This window comes from Amblyraja radiata, chromosome 5 (assembly GCF_010909765.2).
Source record: "Amblyraja radiata isolate CabotCenter1 chromosome 5, sAmbRad1.1.pri, whole genome shotgun sequence".
Classification (NCBI taxonomy): Eukaryota; Metazoa; Chordata; class Chondrichthyes; order Rajiformes; family Rajidae; genus Amblyraja; species Amblyraja radiata.
The window spans coordinates 21,028,378-21,046,637 of NC_045960.1; the positions used below are offsets into that span (position 1 = coordinate 21,028,378).

The 18,260-nt window shown below is 45.2% G+C and overlaps 1 protein-coding gene across 7 annotated transcripts in view; it reads right to left on the reverse strand.

Annotated features, from left to right (window-relative positions):
• The window catches only part of cdc42bpa (CDC42 binding protein kinase alpha), a 301,642-nt gene that overhangs the window by 3,265 nt on the left and 280,117 nt on the right, over window positions 1-18,260 (reverse strand). For 5 of the 7 annotated variants that reach the window (XM_033020707.1, XM_033020706.1, XM_033020708.1 and 2 more), the window contains 7 exons: window positions 14,222-14,319; window positions 13,067-13,151; window positions 11,666-11,786; window positions 8,015-8,132; window positions 7,590-7,751; window positions 3,144-3,267; window positions 534-691 (listed from right to left, as the gene is read on the reverse strand). In XM_033020707.1, coding sequence (XP_032876598.1) covers window positions 534-691; window positions 3,144-3,267; window positions 7,590-7,751; window positions 8,015-8,132; window positions 11,666-11,786; window positions 13,067-13,151; window positions 14,222-14,319 — 866 coding nt within the window. The remainder of the gene's footprint in view (window positions 1-533; window positions 692-3,143; window positions 3,268-7,589; window positions 7,752-8,014; window positions 8,133-11,665; window positions 11,787-13,066; window positions 13,152-14,221; window positions 14,320-18,260) is intronic. The other 2 variants (XM_033020711.1, XM_033020710.1) reach the window with 1 other exon arrangement.

Here is an 18,260-nt window from a genome sequence, read left to right on the forward strand (position 1 = left end):
TTTCTGCGCTGTATAAGTCTGAGACTAGCTCTGGGCCACAATCACCAGAAGAGCCACCGCACTGACCATCTTCACCAGCCCACTATGGACAGGGTGAGGAATTAGGAGCAGATGGAGCTATAGAGTCACAGAGCCACTCAGCACGGAAACAGGCCCTTCAGCCCAACTTGCCCATGCTGACCAAGATGCCCCAACTACGCTAATCCCATTTGTCCCCCATCCCTCTAAACCTTCCTGTCTATATACCTGTCCAAATTGCTTTTAAATGTTATTATACCTGCCTCAACTACCTCCTCTGGCAGCTCGTTCAATACACCCACCACCCTCTGTGAAAAAGCTGCCCCTCAGGTTGCTATTAAATCTTTCCCCTCTCACCTTAAACCTATGTTCTCTAGTTCTTGATTCGCTTGCCCTGGGTAAAAGACCAAAAGGCATTCACCCTATCTGTTCCCCTCATGATTTTATACACTCATCCACCATGTCTTCCCGCGCCAGGAACCAGGACGCGAGGAGATTATTGAAGGTGATCTTACGTCTCGTTCAAACTCCCTGGTTGGCACGTCGCTCCCCGGGTCCATCCCACCCGAGGACAGAGACCCGTCGGACGGGGACGTCATTGGCTGCCGTTTGTTGACGTAGTTGCCCCCCGAGAACTCCCTTCTAATGGCACTTCCATTCTGTGCCGAGGACCCTGTGGGAACAACAGCACATGAGGCACAGGCAGCTGGACACCACCCCACAGCACAGCCAGCAGGAGCTCTCACAGCATTGGCACAGGGTGTGGCAAACCTCAACATGCTACACATTACAGCAAAATCACTTCACTACAATGTCTCACCCACTCAATGTAATTTTCCAATTCTGACTGTAATTGTTATTTAACTAAATGTTATTTTAACCAAAGCCCGATCTGCCATCTGTAATTACCTGTCCTGAATGCCAAAGAACTTTCAAAGCCTGGATTGGACTCATAAGCCACCTGAGAGTCCATAAAAACAACAGAACGTAGACCATCATCCTCGACCTCAAGGGATAGTCACGACGACGAGCTTTCCAATTCTGACTTGATTCAGTCAGTAAGAGTTTGCCTAGATTGTTGTACATTGCACCTTGCATCTCCCCTAGAAGTGGAGCTCCTCTATGTCTGTAGTCTAGCTCAGTGCTTCTTAAACTGCTGAATGGCTCACCCAAGGGCGAATGAAATTATTTTGGGGTGAAATGTTTCTATGAATGAAACAAGAGGGGTGAATGAAGGGTGAAAGACTTAATTTATTCAGATATTTATATATTTTTTTCTATACTTAAAAAAGGCATTGTCATTACAGTGGTTAGAAAGCTCCTATTGGTTTTAATGGCAGTGGAGCTGGAAATTTGAAATGTTTTTTTCTCTCCACCTATGGTTTTCTAATTTCAAAGTAGCAGGATATTTACAAATTTACTGTAATATAACCTTTTAGGGAAGACCAGGCGAGCTAGTGGGATCATAAATGTATAAATGGCAACACTGGAGGATTGCCGTAGGAAACTGTTGAATTGCAAATTTGTGTAGCAAATTAGCTACCAACGTTGATATTTGGTGGTATTGTGAGCTTTCGGCAGGGAGAGTTATAGAAAGTTATATTAGTTGGATGCTAATATATTAAATCACATACTCCATGGTTTTAAGAAAAAAACTGCAGTAAACAAAGCCCAAAAGGGTAGGATGGGGCTGAAGCCCAGTGTATAGATGTTGGAATGTTTTTTTTATCATTCTAATAGAATGATTTTCCAACGCCAATGGTAATGACACTTTTTTTTTCACTCCTGGTTTTCTTTACATATTTTTAGGATGTTCAAAAAGTTAAATAAAATAAACACTTAAGAAATTAGTTAATTTATGTTTTTTGCTCATGTGACAAAATAAATTATATATAAAATTATACACTAGGGAGAATAAGACGAAAATTACCAAAAAACATAAGAAAATTTAGTCGAGGGTGAATGACATTTTGTGATAAAGACTCGAGGGTGAATGACACTGAAATTGTTTAAGTACAGGTCTAGCTCACCAGCATCTTTGCCACTTGTATGGGTCTCTGCCCTCCAAACCTGTCCCCTGCATGGATGGGAGGGCCTGTTTCTGTGCTGTGATTCTCAGTGTTGAAAGACGAGGGATGATCTGAGGTGTTTCATTAGTAGCCCTGAGGGGAGAATAGCCCTGAGGCCCAGTACATTCATGCCTGCCCAGGCATCCATTCTTCCCTCAGGGCTACGTATGAAATTCCTCAGAACATCAGTCCTGTAGGACTTTAACCTTGAACATTACTCAATTTATTCCAAGAGTACTTGGGTGGCACAGTGCAGCAGCAGTAGAGTTGCTGCCTAACATTGGCAGAGATCCAAGTTCCATCCTGACCATGGGAGCCGTTTGTACGGGGTTTGTACATTCTCCCTGTGACCAGCGTGGGTTTTCTCCGGGTTCCTCCCACACTCCTACGACATAGAGGTTTGTAGGTTAATTGGCTTCCGTAAAATTGTAAATTGTCCCTAGTGTGTGTAGGACAGTGTTAGTGTGCAGGTGTGGACTTGGTGGGTCGAAGGGCTTGTCTCCGTGCTGTATATCTAAACTAAAAAAATCCCACGTCCATAAATACTCAGAATCGCAGCACAAAAAAAGGCCCCTCCGTGTATTGCCTGTATTCTGTCTGTTATCGTGAGAGCCTGTATAACGCACGTGTGATAGTTATCAGGGAGCCGGTTATCCTAAGGACGGTAGGAGGGGTGGCATTGGTGGGAAGGGAACTCTGGTCATCTGGGGAAAGTGTGGTTTGGTCGGGGGGGGGGGGAAGACAAATTGGTTTGAATGGTTGTCATCTGAATACCCTGTGACATAGGAGGGGGTCTTTGCTTCACACTGCCCATAACAGGTCAAGGAGCACCTAACCCCTGCCCCCCCCCCCAAAAGCCCTGCCCTGCCCCTCTCACCTCCTGCCTTCCCCCAACCTCTTGACTCTCACCCCCTGCCTCTCGCCCACCACCTGCCCCACTCCAGCCCCTCCCCACCCACCTCCCCCGTCCATGGGAGGGGTTGAGGCGAGGCTGAGGGCGGCTGGTTTTGCGGCAGCACCGTTGGTGAGGGGGTAAGTGGAGTGTGCGAGCCTTACTTGCTGAGAGCCCGCTGCTGGCACTCATGGAGCGGCCTGGCTCTGTGCGTGAGCGAGCAATGGCAGGGATGCTGACGGAGGCGCTGAACATGGTCCGGCTCTTCTCGTCCTGAGGCCGCAGATTCTGAAACCGTCAGAGAGAGACAAGGTCAGCAACCAAGTCAGGAGATTATCACCACTGGGGTCAGAGTATCACTGCCGCCGGGGGTCATTTATCACCTCTGGGCTCAGGTTATCATCGCCGGGGGTCAGATTATCACCCAGTTACAGTATCACCATCAGATTTAGATTATCACCACCGAGCTCATTTATCAATGGGGTCCGATTATCACCGAGGTAAGGAGCCCAGGAGTGTGTTGTAGTACAGAGAGATACAGGACTACACGTACACGATGAGTCAGGTGGTTAGTGTGGTAAAGAAGGCGCTTGTCTTCATAGGGAACGGTACTGAATTCAAAAGTTGGGACATCATGTTGCAGCTTTGCAAGTCGTTGGTGAGGCCACACTTGGAGAACTGTGTGCAGTTCTGGTCACCCAGCTACAGGAAGGATTGGATACGATGGAAAGGGTACAGAAGAGATTCAGCAGTGTGCTACCTGTGCTTGCAGGCTTGAGTTGTCAGGAGATATTGGATAGGCTGGGACTGTTTCTTTGGTGCGCAGGATGAATAACTTTAGAGAGATTAATTTGAAACAATGTCAGAAGAAGCTATAGAGTGGATGCAATCATGAGTTTAAAAGACATTTGGACCGATAAATGGATAGAAAGGGTTTAGAAGAATTTGGGGCAAAGGTAGATAATAGGACTGACTAAGAATGTCAATGTGGTCAGCATGGATAAGGTGGGCCAAAGGACATGGCTCCATGCTACATTGCCTTATGACCACTAGCAATGAAGCACTCTGGAACGTCCAAAGGCTGGAAGTGATCTACTGATATGATTTCTTTGGTTAGCTCACCCTGGGAATATTTTCTGCAGATGCAGTGCTCTGTTAACTACATCTTGCAGAAGCACAGAGGGTACGACGGGCTTTTCCCCTCTCCCTCTCCCTCACTACTTGCTCCTAGCCATGAATTAGAGGTCAGAATCCCACCCATCTCCGAGGGAGCTTTTAATCAAGTACTTGGGAGGCGTTCTAGGCAGAGAGAAGCAGTGTCTGGAGACTGTTAGGAGCTGAAGCTGATGGGGTGATGCAAGGAAAATGTGCGCACACCCACACACGGACTGACGGGCACCGCACCCTGTGGTTAGTGAGCTGATCAGTGCACACACACACCACACACACACACACCAGGGCTGCCAACATTAGGTGAGAGATGAGAGTGAGAAATTGCGAGGAAGTGCAGCGACCCAGGGAGTGTCCCGGTACAGAGCTTTTGCATTTTACAGCTTGAAATTGTGCAATCTGGTGCATACTGTAGCGAGTCTTTTAACTTACAGTTGAATGCAACATTTATGCTTTAAATTGGATGTATGAATAAGGTTCGGCTAAATTACATTCCTAATTACATTCCACAGTATAGCCTGGCTCTGATCAACAGGTGCAGCACATGAATGACCCTAGTATATTCATGTATGGAAATCAGATTATAATTCATGGTGTTATATATATATGTGTGTGTGTGTGTGTGTGTGTGTGTGTGTGTGTATACACACACGCACACACATATATAATATATATTTAGCCCTTGTGGCTAAAGGGATCAGAGGGTATGGAGAGAAGGCAGGTACGGGATACTGAGTTGGATGATCAGCCATGATCATATTGAATGGCGGTGCAGGCTCGAAGGGCCGAATGGCCTACTCCTGCACCTAATTTCTATGTTTCTATATATATATCTATATTTTTAAAAATAGAAACAAGGCAAAAGGAGTCGGACTTCCATCACTGTTCTGCACAAATAAATTAATCAACCTTACCCTTTGACTATAGAAACAAGACAAAATTAATGCCACATATTCAATCAAGTATATGGTTCAATTAAATTAAGATATATATGTAAAACATATATATGGAAACAGGCCCTACAGCCCACCAAGTCCACACCGCCAGCAATCTACCATACACCAGTTCTATCCTACACGCCAGGGACAATTTACAGAAGCCAATTAACCCTCAAACCTGCACTTCTTTCGGATATGGGTGAAACCGGAATATCCGGAGAAAACCCATGTGGTCATAGGGAGAATGTACAAATTCTGTACAGACAGCACACGTAGTCAGGATCAAATCTGGGTCTGTGGTGCTGTAAGGCAGCAATTCTACTGCTGCGCCACCGTGCCACCCCATTAAATCATTTTTTTCTGTGATATATTTATCATGGTGTCATGTCAATAAAGATTCTGATTTCTGTCCTTAGTTGAATAACACACATACCCAGTCATTGTGTTTTACATCTATATGGCTGGTTTTCAACCTCTTCAGTCTGAAGGTCTCGACCCGAAACATCACCCATTCTTTCTCTCCAGAATTGCTGCCTGTCCCGCTGAGTTACTCCAGCTCTTTGTGTCTATCTTCAGTTTAAACCAGCACCTGCAGTTCCTTCCTATACTCTTTGTTAAGCGAAACAGGTCCTATTCTCATAATATTATTCACCTCAACTAAGTATTTTCTTCACCTTCGTTGCTGCAGAGAATACAATCCCAGTTATCAAATCTTTCTTCAAAGTGAAAAAAAAATTACAGCCTTGCCAACATCTTCATAAACCGCTCCTGGATCCTTTCCAGGGCAATTGCACCCTTTCTACAATGTATCATAGTCTTACAGCATGGAAACAGGCCCTTCATCTCAACTTGTCCATGCAGATCAAGATGCCCCATCTAAATTAGTCCCATTTATGTGTGTGAGTGTGTGAGTGTGTGTCAGTGTGTATGAGTGTGTGTATGTGTGAGGGTGTGTGTGTGTGTGTGTGTGTGTATGAGATTGTATGTGTGAGGGTGGGTGCCTGTATGTGAGAGTGAGTGCGCCAGTGTGTGTATGCCAGTGTCAGTGTAAGGGTGTGTGTATGTGTGTGTGTGTAAGTGTGTGTGTCAGTGTGTGTGAGAGCGTGTCAGTGAAGCGGCGACAACACCCGGAGTGAGCGGACATTCGGAGACTTGGCGACGTCCGGGGAGCGTTTCCCTCAGTCGCTCTCTCCCTCCCCCCCCCCCCCCCCCAGGAATGCGAGCCGGCCCAGGAGCTCTGGGTCCGGGGGAGGTGAGGGTCAGTGACCCGGGGGTCGGGCATCGGAGTGGAGCCTTAGCCCGAGATTCATCCCCGCGACTCCGGTGGCGGCACTGACACCCCACTTACCCGGTCTGCTCCTGGCTCCGGGCCGGGGTTAAAACTCCATGTGGTGTGGACAGAACGACCGACGGACACAGAGCCGCCGGAGGTGACGGTGGGAGGTGTGAGCGGTGCCTCAGGAATCGGTGCTGGGACCATCGCCGTGTCTCACCTATCACACCATCTGCACGGGAATACTTTTTTCCCCAAATCATCCCACGGGCCGGATTGGACCCCTTCGTGGGCCAGTGGTTTGATGCCCCTGCTTTAAACCAATGCCCTCTAGTTCTTGAATCACATATCCTGGGAAAAACGACCTTATATATTCCCTTGGTACACAAAAATGCTGGAGAAACTCAGCGGGTGCAGCTTGCGTCCGGATGGCATGAACATTGAATTCTCCCAATTTTGCTAGCCCTTGTTGTCTCCTCCCCTTCCTTAACCCTCGAGCTGTCTCCTCCCATCCTCCCCGCCTTCGGGCTCCTCCTCCTCCCTTTTTCCTTCCTTCTCCCCCCCACCCCCCATCAGTCTGAAGAAGGGGTTCGGCCCGAAACGTCACCTATTTCCTTCGCTCCATAGATGCTGCTGCACCCGCTGAGTTTCTCCAGCATTTTTGTGTACCTTTTATATATTCCCCTCACGGTTTTTATTTTTACTCACCTCAAACAATTTTTGCTTTATTTTGAATTTCTAGCACCTGCAGATTTTGGTTCCATGAATGTCAAATGGAATCATTAGTACTGCAGTTACATTGCCATTTTAAATAGTGTGCTTAAGCAATCAAATTGCTAGTTCTTTACGGGAAAACCCGCCGACAGAAAACTATTCTCATTGGTGAGTGTGGAGGAGATCTGGAAGGCTTGGGCGAATTGAATTGCCCACGACTCTATTTATTTATTTATTTATTTATTTATAAAAACAAATTTATTTTTTTGAGCTTGAGAAATTCTGTGATCAGCGTGAGAATTTCATTAAATGCGTGAGTTTCGTGCTCAATGCGTGAGAGTTGGCAGCCCTGCACACACACACACCACAACCGGACTGACAGGCACTGCATCCTGTGGTTAGTGAGCTGTTCAGTGCACACACACACACCACACACACACCCACACGAACTGACAGGCACTGCATCTGGTAGTTAGTGAGCTGATGAGTGCACACACACACACCACACACTGTACCCTGGGAGTCACAGAAGGTGATGAGCTGGAGACGGGAGCTGCCTGATCATGGCTCAGGAAGTTCTCAGCAGAGTGGGCAGTCATGTGATAGACATGCTCGAAGTTGGTAGGAGTGGAGATCAGGTTGAAGTGATGGCTGGGGGGTGGATGCGGGGAGCCGGGCTATCGAATGGGAACAGAAGGAAATAAGCAAGATAAGAACGTGAACAGTCACCCCCAGGGACCACGGATGGTGGCCACAGATTAAAGCCATCACAAAGCTATTAGAACATTGAAATGATTAATGTAGGTCTCTCCACCGATTCCCTCAGTGCTGACTTTAAGAGATAATCCTAATTACCAAAGGACCTGAATGAGTGTAAGGACATTGTCTAAGGCTGTTGTTAAAAGATGCAGCCTGAAGACTTTATTGTCGGCTAACTTACCATTGGGAGGTCCTTCAAAATCTGAATGCCATCACCTGGCCCCATGTGTACAATATGGTTGAAGTTCGTGGGGTTTGAGATTAATTTGGACCTCATTTCTGGATCGCGAAGCATCTCTCTGTTCAGAAAATCAAACAAAAAAATAAAAATAATAAAATAACCTTATCCCTCCTTTCCATGGTTCTGCAGTCGTGCCTTGAATTGCTCTTGCTCTTTCCTTTATTAGCCAGGAGGATTGATCAATGTTCAGTCACTTTCTAGCTGGTCAAGTCAAACAGCTGGTATTGGTTTGTTATTGTTGCGTGTACTGAGACACAGTGAAAAGCTTGGTTTTATTGCTATCCAGCAAACCATACTATACATGAGTACAATCAACTCATGCACAAGTACAACAGGTTGTGGAAAGAGCAGAATACAATGTTAAAACAGTATTATAGCTTTACAGCTAAAGAGAAAGTGCAGATAACAAAAAAAGTGCAAAGTCTGTAATGAGGTAGGCTGGGAGATCGGAAATTCATCCTTAGCTTATGAGAGGCTTAGCTTATCCTTAGCTTATAAGGTAGAGAGCCAGAACCTATTTGTCAGGGTGGATATGTCAAATACATAGTTTTATGATAACAATGGGGAAGAAGCTGTTCCTGAATCAGATGGTATGTGCTTTCAAGCTTTAACATCTTCTGCTGATGGGAGAAGGGAGAAGAGAGAATGACTGGAGACAGGAAAGCAATCTGTTTCACTTTTCCTTCCCTTTCAGCTGGGCTTAGGCAAGAATGAGTGTGAATGAAGAGCAGGGTGTCAGGAGTGTAAATGACACTGGCTGTCACAGCACCAACAAATCATAACCACACCAAATGGATTCTCTTTAGAACCCGGCCTTGCCTTGCTCAACCCTCCTGTGCATCGGCACTAGCTGTCAAAGGTGAGATCAGTCTCTGCTGACAGCAGCCACCACCGTTACCACCAAGTTTCTGCTGACCATATCTGTCAGCAGTAACGTTTGGCAGCTGGGTATGGAGTGAGTGATGTGCTTGTTCTCATTTCCTACTGCAGGGATATGACATTGCTGGACAGAGTTATGGAATCATACAGCATGGGGAAAGACCCTTCGGTCCATCTCATCCGTACCGACAGATGCCCCATCTAAGCTAATCAAATTTGTCCATGTTTGGCTCATGTTCCTCAAAACCAAATAAGCTCTGAACTACATAGACTATTGCACTATTATTTTTTGTTTGGCTTTAGGGGTATGTATATGTGTATGTATATGTGTATATATGTATATATATAGATATATATATATATATATATATATATATATATATATAGATATATATATATATATATAGATATATAGATATATATATATATAGATATATATATATATATATATATATATAGATATAGATACATAGAGAAATGTATATATATAGATATAGACACGCAAACACATGCACACTGAACATTTTTTGCTTATTATATGTTTAGCGAGTACCATGTTCCATTGTGCTGCTGCAAGTAAGAATGTCATATAACAATAAAATAACATGTGTATAGACCACCAGGGGAGATGGCAGCCCTGCCGGCAGTTTGTTCGTTTTTTCATCTTTTTGTTATTTTTAGCGTTTGTTAAAAGTTTGTTTTCATGTACTTCGGTTTGTTTTGTGTGGGGGAGGGGATCGGGGGGGTGGAATGTTTTTTCAGGTTCCTACCTTCCCGGAGATGTGATCAATTTTTGGATCGCATTCTCTGGGCTCAACGGCATTCCAACAATGGAGATGGAAGCCTCCTCGGACTGTCGTGAGCCCCACCACGGGGCGCGGACTTAACATCGGAGCGGATCCCTTGCCTGGGATCGCTCCCACCGTAGCCTGCGGACTTACCATCAAGGGCTCGCATTCTTGGGAGATGTTTGTCGAGAGCTCCAACGCCGTAGATGGTTCGATCGCACAGCGCGGGGGAGCTGACAATCCCCGATGCAGGAGCTGAACGCCTCAACGCGGAGGGCCCGAACGCCGCTGGCTACGGGAGTCAAGACCGTCCCGTCAACGGAGGGCTCGAAGCCCCCAACCGAGGAAGAACAAAAGGAAGGACTTGAACTTTATTTTGCCTTCCATCACAGTGAGGAATGTGTAGGAGTCACTGTGGTGAATGTTCATGTTAAAATGTGTTTTTGAGTCTGTTGCTTTTAATTGTATGACTGACCTGGCCAGGGAAATTCCTCGTATGTTGCAAAACATACTTGGCGAATAAAATCTGATTCTAATTCCCTTGATACTTAAATCTTCCCTGTACCTGTCCAAGTGTCTTTTAAATGTTGTTACTGTCCCTGCCTCAACCTCCTCCTCAGGCAACTCATTCCACATACCCACCACCTATTCCTTCTCACCTTAAACCTGTACGCTCAAGTCCTTGACTCTCTTACTCTAGGTAAAATTCTTTGTGCATTTACCCTGCCTATTCTCCTCATGTACACCTCTAAAAGATCACCCCTCAGCCTCCTGCGCTTCAAAGAATAAAGTTCTTGCCTGCCCAACCTCTCCCTATAGCTCAGGCCCTTGAGTCTACTCTTGAATCTGTGCCTCTCATAATTTTATATACTTCAATCAGGTCTCCCCTCAACCTCTGGCATTCCAGAGAAAACAATCAAAGACATTTCAACCTATCCCAGTAGCCAATACCCCCAATCCTAATTCTGCTCCTATGTCTTATGATTATTGTGGTAAACCTCTTCTGCACTCCTACCAAAGCTTCCACATCCATCCTGTAATGTGGTGACCGGAACTACTCGCAATACTCCGAATGCAGCCAAACCAAAGTCCTATAAAGCAGAATCGTGACTTTCTGACTCAATGCCCTGGCCAATCTAGGCAACCAAACCATAGTCTGAAGAAGGGTTTCGGCCCGAAACATTACCTATTTCCTTCGCTCCTTAGATGCTGCTGCACCCGCTGAGTTTCTCCAGCATTTTTGTGTACAAACCATAGTCTTTCCTTACCACCCACAGAAGGAGATGAGCTTGTGTTGCCACTTTCAGGGTGTTAATAGACTTGGATCCCAAGATTCTTCTGTACAACAATGCTGTTAGGGTTTATCCCATTGATTGTATATTTTCCCCTTACATTCAACCTTCCAATGTGCACACCTTACAGTTGCTCAGATTAAACTTCAGCTGCCATTTCTCTGCTCATTTCTGTAGCTGATCTAAGTCCTGTTGTATACCTTGTCAGCCGTCTTCACAGTCTGCGGCCCCAACAATCTTGGTGGCGTTTACAAACTTACTGACCAACGCGTCTACATTTACGTCCAAGTTTCTGCACTCTTTCCAGCTTGAAGGCATCTTTCCTATATCAGGCTGACCTAGACTGAACACAACACTCCCAAGTGTGGCCTCACAATGTTTTGTACAACTAGACACCATGATGGTCGTCACTGCTTTTCATCCTTGCATTCCTTATTGCTACTTGTTTGAGGGAGTAGGACTAGGAGGTGAAATTGAGGAAGGGAACTGACTCTGGTAGATGGCGTTCGGAGAAGGTGTGACAGGATCAGGAGGAAGGAACGAGCAGGACTGAGAGCGAGAGAGAAGGAGAGGATTCAGACAAGGAATCGGTGTCAAGCTGGTGGAGGTGTGGTGATGGGTAATGCTCTCACCTCCTCTGTTGAAGCCTCTCCTCTTCAGGCACCCGGAAAGAATACCTCCTTTTGCTTCTGGTGCGGACCATCTGTTTGCGACTGTTGTCAGATGTTTCAGGAACGACAAGCTCATCTCCTTCTGTGGGAGTCAAACAAGACAGGTTGATGATCGAATGTACGATCCTCTGTTCCTGTAAACACTCTTCGTTTTGACTATCATTGCAGTAATAAGATTACAAGCAATCTGTGTCTTTGTCGTTTGTGATGGTCATCCACAGACTTGGCCAGTCCGTTACAGACCACTGCTCCCAGAAGAAACAATGTCAATGGCCACATGCCCAATAATCAGCGGCCATGCACTGTTGCGGTCGCACATTCTCTAGAGAGGCAGCTCTCTTTCACGGAAAGGCTGATATTATTTACATTTCAAGAAAAAACAGCCGTATTCTTTAATATTTAGAGTCATAGAGCTGTACAGCATATAAATATATCCTCCAGCCCACGTTGTCCTTGCTAACCAAGTTGGCACATTGGGCAAGTCCCATTTCCCTGCATTTTGCCTATAGCCCTCTAAACCCATCAATTCAATGTTGAACAATTCTGTATTCAGTTTACTTGTGTTTTGCACAGAGTGGAACACCTTATATAGATTGTGAATTCAAGACTATGGTGATAAACACGCATGGGTGGAAATCCTGGCGGGGAGGCTGCCACCCCCATGTTTTAAGAGGTGGGGGACAATTCCCCTCCACCCCCCTCATGTTTTGTGACCTGGGCGCTGCAGCCAGTCCCTGGTCGGCTCACTTACCCCAGGTCTGGCTGTAGTGCCCAGGTTGCCTGCATGCCCCGGGACTGGCTATAGATCCCAGGTCGGCTCACCTGCCCCACACCCCAAAGACGTGCAGGTTGGTAGGTTAAGTTCTTTGGTAAATTGTAAATTGTCCCTAGTGTGTCGGATGTTGCTAGTGTACGGGGTGACTGCTGGTCGGCGCGGATACGGTGGGCCAAAGGATCTGCAGTTCCCAGGTCGCCTGCGCTCCCAGGTTGGCTCACTTGCCCCCCCAGGTTTGGCTGTAGCGCCCACGTCACCTGCTTGCCCCAGGACTGGCTGCAGTTCCCAGGTTGCGAAAACGATTTTTTTAAAAATGCGGGCCGGATGATTTTGGGTTATGGACCAGATCCAGCCTGTGGGCTGTAGGTTGCCGACCCCTGTCCTAGATGGCAGGCCTCATTGTGTCCCCCTGCATGTTTTAAAAGCCCATGCATATGGGGGACATTAAGAGGTGACAGGTTTCACACATTCATTCATGCTTATATGTTCTGGCCAGCCTTTTGTCCTGCTTTATTTTGCTTGCTCAGGAATACTCACAGACATTCCATCAACCCTAAAATAACTGCAGTAATGGTTGCTGCACGTACCTGCCATTTTATTCTTGAAATAGATTAACCTGATTGTCTCAAGGCCAAGCAGGTTTAATGATCCCTCTGTATTAAGTGGCCGGACCTGTAACGAGAGGTACTTGCTTTAACAAACCTCACAAGGCACAGCTGAAAGACAACTTCACTTAATTTTTTCAGAACTCGTGCCCATATGACATCCTCAAAGTGTGCTTTTGCTGTTGTCTCCTGCTCAAAGCTCAGCTGCACTTGGTTATCTTCTAGTAAAAGAACGGTTACATTTGACATAAAATGTTATTAAAATAAACCAGCCAATAAGGTAAGGCCAGAGGACAAAAAAAAGTTAAATGAGAGCCTAGATAATAAGACTGGGGAATGTGGAGGAATAAACACACACTAACAGATACACAGAAGTGTTTTAACGAGCTCATAGTATGTGAAACTGCACAGAAGAAGCAGAGGTGTCTCGACACAAAACGTCACCTATTCCTTTTCTTCAGAGATGCTGCCTGACTTTCTGAATTACTGCAGCTTTTTGTGTCTGTCTTCGGTTTAAACTAGTATCTGCAGTTCCTCCCTACACAGGAGAGAAATCTCATTGATTTAAAATACAGAATACTGTGTTCAGGCTTGGGCCCCCAGCTTAGACAGAATGCACAGATGGACACAGAGTGCTGGAGCAGCTCAGCATGATCAGGCAGCATTGCTGGTGAACATGGATACGTGACCCTTTGGATCCTAGCACGTTGTGTCCTTTTGTGTATTAACAGGCATCTGTTGGTTCTTTATTTCTACAGAGTGCAGAGGGCTTGGAACTAATCCGGGGACAATGCAGGGAGATATGGTGATTAAGGGATTTAGCCGTTACGTGGCAAACGTGCTAGACTCGTAAAAATGGAGTTCAGGAAGTGATGATCATGAGGAGAAAGGAATAAAAATAAAAATTAATAAACAAAATGGAAAAGAATGGAAGACAAAGAAGGAAATAATTAAAATGCGAGAAAGCGAACACTCATTGTGGAAAAAGACACAAAGTGCCGGAGTAAAACAGCGGTTCAAGCAGCATCTCTGGAGAACGTTTCGGATCGGGTCCCTTCTTCAGACTGTGAAACATTGTGGAACTCTGCCATAGAAAGAAATTAATGAAAAACAAAAAGATTTTTTTTTTAAACTCACCTTCTTTAGTGCAACTGTCTGGATCCATTCCATTGTGTTCACATCAAATACATCTACAGCATTCTCACTGTACACAGACAGATATGGAGCATTGTAACCTGCAGAAATAAAACGTAAGGACCATGTCAGAGCCAAGACCACGGGTCGACTACACATCACCAGGCATCACAAGACTTGCAAAAACATCAACTGCATGGATTAATCGATCCCTGCTCCCTCATCGATGTCACCATTAGAGGAACAATCATGCTGGTGCCTTCGAACCTTTAATGTAGGAACACAACAGTGGCAGGTCCTCAGAACGATGCAACCCCTAGTAGAACCAGGAGGAGATCAGCAGCACTCTGGATGAGATATTATGTCCATTCCCTCCAGGCAGATCATGGCCAGGGAAACACAGAATCTGAATACAACTGAAGTGTTCCACAACAAAACTGCCCCTTGATGAGAAATATCCCAAATAGCTGATTATTGCAGGATTGCAAGATGGGAAGTAGGAAAATATTAGTTTCACTTAGAAATGCGGGTGTTAAAAGATGTCCCCCCAACACAATGTACTCAAACCTTTTACCACCATTGACTACATTTGGCCTTTTGTTGCTGGTACGCTTCATAACCTTGCACACTTCAACAGGGCTATCTCAGTGAATTCAGTTAAGCCAGGACACAGATAGGCTAGAGCTTCATGCTACGTCTAAGGTCATTACAGGAGCAAGAGGCTCTCCTGACACTAACACGACCACTACACAGGGAACTATGGACAACCTTATCTATCAGCATCAGAGGTAATGACACTTTCGAACAAGAGCTAGATATGGGATCACCAGTGGGTACAAGTCTTGATCCAAAAAGGCAGTAGACATGTGCTTCTTCTTTCAGGAGCAGCTATTTTGATGCAAATAGATGACTTCTTCCACATAGACTTCAAACGGCTTGGATTCCAAATATACAGCTTCGCTCGTTCAGCTCCCCATTGAATACTCTCAAGAACATGTTGCAACATAGAAATAAGGGACTGCAGATGCTGGTTTACAAAAAAAACCCACAAAGTGCTGGAGTAACTCAGTGGGTCAGGCAGCATCTCTGGAGAACATGGATAGGTCTGAAGAAAGGTCCTGACCCAAAATGTCACCTATCCATGTTCTCCAGAGATGCTGCCTGACCTGCTGAGTTACTCCAGCACTCTGTGTCTTTTTTTTTTACACATGGCATATCCAGGCGACTAAAACACTGCATATTATTACAGGTGGTGCCTTATGTTGTGTCATCATAAGCCTGTTTGATTTACCTTTCATTTCTATAGCAACATCATGTGCTAACATACTAAACAATGACCTTGGATAATACTTCAATCAGTACGGTTACTTAAACAGTCAAATCCGGCTTGGCTGTCTATAGCTTCCAGTAACTAAGCCAATTTCCTTTGTCTAGCCATTCATCCCTACTGCCATTATGTGGAGATATTACAGTAAGTTATAACACATCCTTATTACTAAGACATGTTTGAGAACTAGAAACCAAACTTTGGTTAAAATGTTATGTCATCATGTCAGTAGGATTATAAGATATGTATGGAAAATTCAATGCAAAGCACTAGCCATACAATCGTACAGCACGGAAACTGGCCCTGCGGCCCACCAAGTCTGTGTTGAACATCAAGCACCATTTACACCAGCCCTACATTAATCCATTTTATTACCCCCATATTCCCATCAATTCCGCACACTCACCTACAACTATACAGCACCAGAGGTCAGGTTTTTAGCCGGCTCCCTGCTGTAAGGCAGCAGCCCCACTAGCTCTATGCTACCCAATACGTTTATTACCGGATATTGGCTAGAAGGAGAGGTTGGAACATGTTCACTGGAACATCTGGGGGGCTTAAGTAGGGTAGGCATGTAGGGTAGAACCTTTTTAATCCAGGCTGGAAATGTCAAAGACTCAGGGACACAAAGTGCTAGAGTAATTCAGCAGGTCAGGCAGCATCTCTGGAGAATATGGATTCTTCAAACGAGATAGGTCTTGACCCAAAACGTCACCTATCCCTGTTCTCCAGAGATACTGCCTCACCAGCTGAGTTATTCCAGCACTTTGTGTCCTTTTGTGGATTAACCAGCGTTTGCAGCTCTTTGTTCTCTACTCAATGACTTAAAATCTGTAGCCTCCCTTTGCTCTGGTATTTTATTTAACTCACATGCATAATCGATAATGTTTTATTATTAATGTTTAATGTTTTTTGTGTCATTCCTAACTGTCACTGTATGTCTTGTTGTCACTTGCGGGCGGAGCACCAAGGCAAATTCCTTGTATGTGAATACTTGGCCAATAAACTTATTCATTCAACTTATTCATTCATTCATTCATTCATTCATTTTTACATACTCAAAGAGTGAGGACATAAGATGAGAGGGACAAAGTTTAAAAGTGGAGAGTGAGGAAAGTTATTTTTTCAGTGCATGGAATGTGCTGACTGGGGTGGTGGTGAAGGTAGATATGATAGTGATGCTTAAGAGATTTTTAGATAGACACATGGATATGCAGGGAATGGAGAGATATGGATCACATGCAGGCAGAGGAGATTCGTTTAACTTGGCATTATGTTTGGAATAGACATTGTGGGCTGAAGGGCCTTTTCCAGTGCTGTACTGTTCTAATTTCTATAATTAGAAAGAAACATCAAGAGAGTGGAGATCCAGAAATGGTTAAATGAGAAAGAGAAGGAGAGAGAGAGAGGGATGGAGCAAGTCAGGGGTGGTGAGAAAGCACATTTGAGGAGTGGGAAGACAGACACTGAAGAAGTTTCTGGAATAATTAGCCCTTCACAAGTAGCATTCGACAGCCCAAATACTTCACACTTTGACAAGCACTCGCTGGAGTATGGTGTTTCAAAGTTGTTGTTCACAACAAAAAGGAACTTGAGTCACAGTGCCTGTGAGATCAACATTGGCAGAGGTTGCCATAACTTTCACAAGACGCACACTGATGAGAATGGCCATCCAACACATCCTGCTCACTGGTTGCGTTAGACCACAAAATGAGTCAGGTTTTAGACTTTTAACACCTTTCTTGTATGTGTACTCGGTTCAATTCCTGCCTGCATATCAACTGCAGGCATCAGTCCTAAATCTATCCTTCAGCAGAGTGAACCTGTTTACCCTCGTCCTCTGGATGTTATTTGCTTAAAGTAGACTCCGGATTTAAATATCTCCACAGGACAGTCATGGAGTCATACAGCACAGAAACAGGCCCTTCCGCAGAACTCGGCCAAGCTGCCCCATCTAAGCTAGTCCCACCTGCCAGCATTTGGCCCATCTCTCTAAACCCTTCCTACCCATGTACCTGTGTACAGTACCTGTGTATAGTACCTGCCACAACTACTTCCTCTGGCAGTTCGTTCTATATACCCACTCAGTGAAAAAGTTGCCCCTCAGGTTTGTATTAAATATTTCCCTCCTCACCTTATCCTCTGCTTCTTGATTCCCCTACCCTGGGTAAACAACTGTGCGCATTCACCCGATCTATTCCCCTCATGTTTTATACACCTCTGTAAGATCACCCCTCAACCTCCTGCACACCAAGTCTTAGCCTGACCAGCCTCTCCCTATAGCTCAGGTTCTCGAGTTGTATTTATATAGCACCTTGAATGAGTTGTGCACTCATAAACATGATGAAATTTAACCCAACACACAGTCATATAAACGATGTTCGGTGTAATGACTGTGAAATGAGAGATTTCCAGAGTTATGTGTCAATGGTTGCATGTACGGCAAAATGAGTGGTAGAATGGCAAAAGCAGCTTCTGAGAGATTCCTGGAGTTATGTGTAGGAAAGAACTGCAGACGGTGGTTTAAATTGAAGGTAGACACAAAATGCTGGAGTAACTCAGCGGGACAGGTAGCATCTTTGGAGAGAAGGAATGGGTGACGTTTTGGGTCTGAACAAGGGTCTCGACCCGAAACATCGCCCATTCCTTCTCTCCGGAGTTATGTGCCTGGGCTGCTGCTAAAGGCACAGCCATCAATGATCGACCGATTCAAAT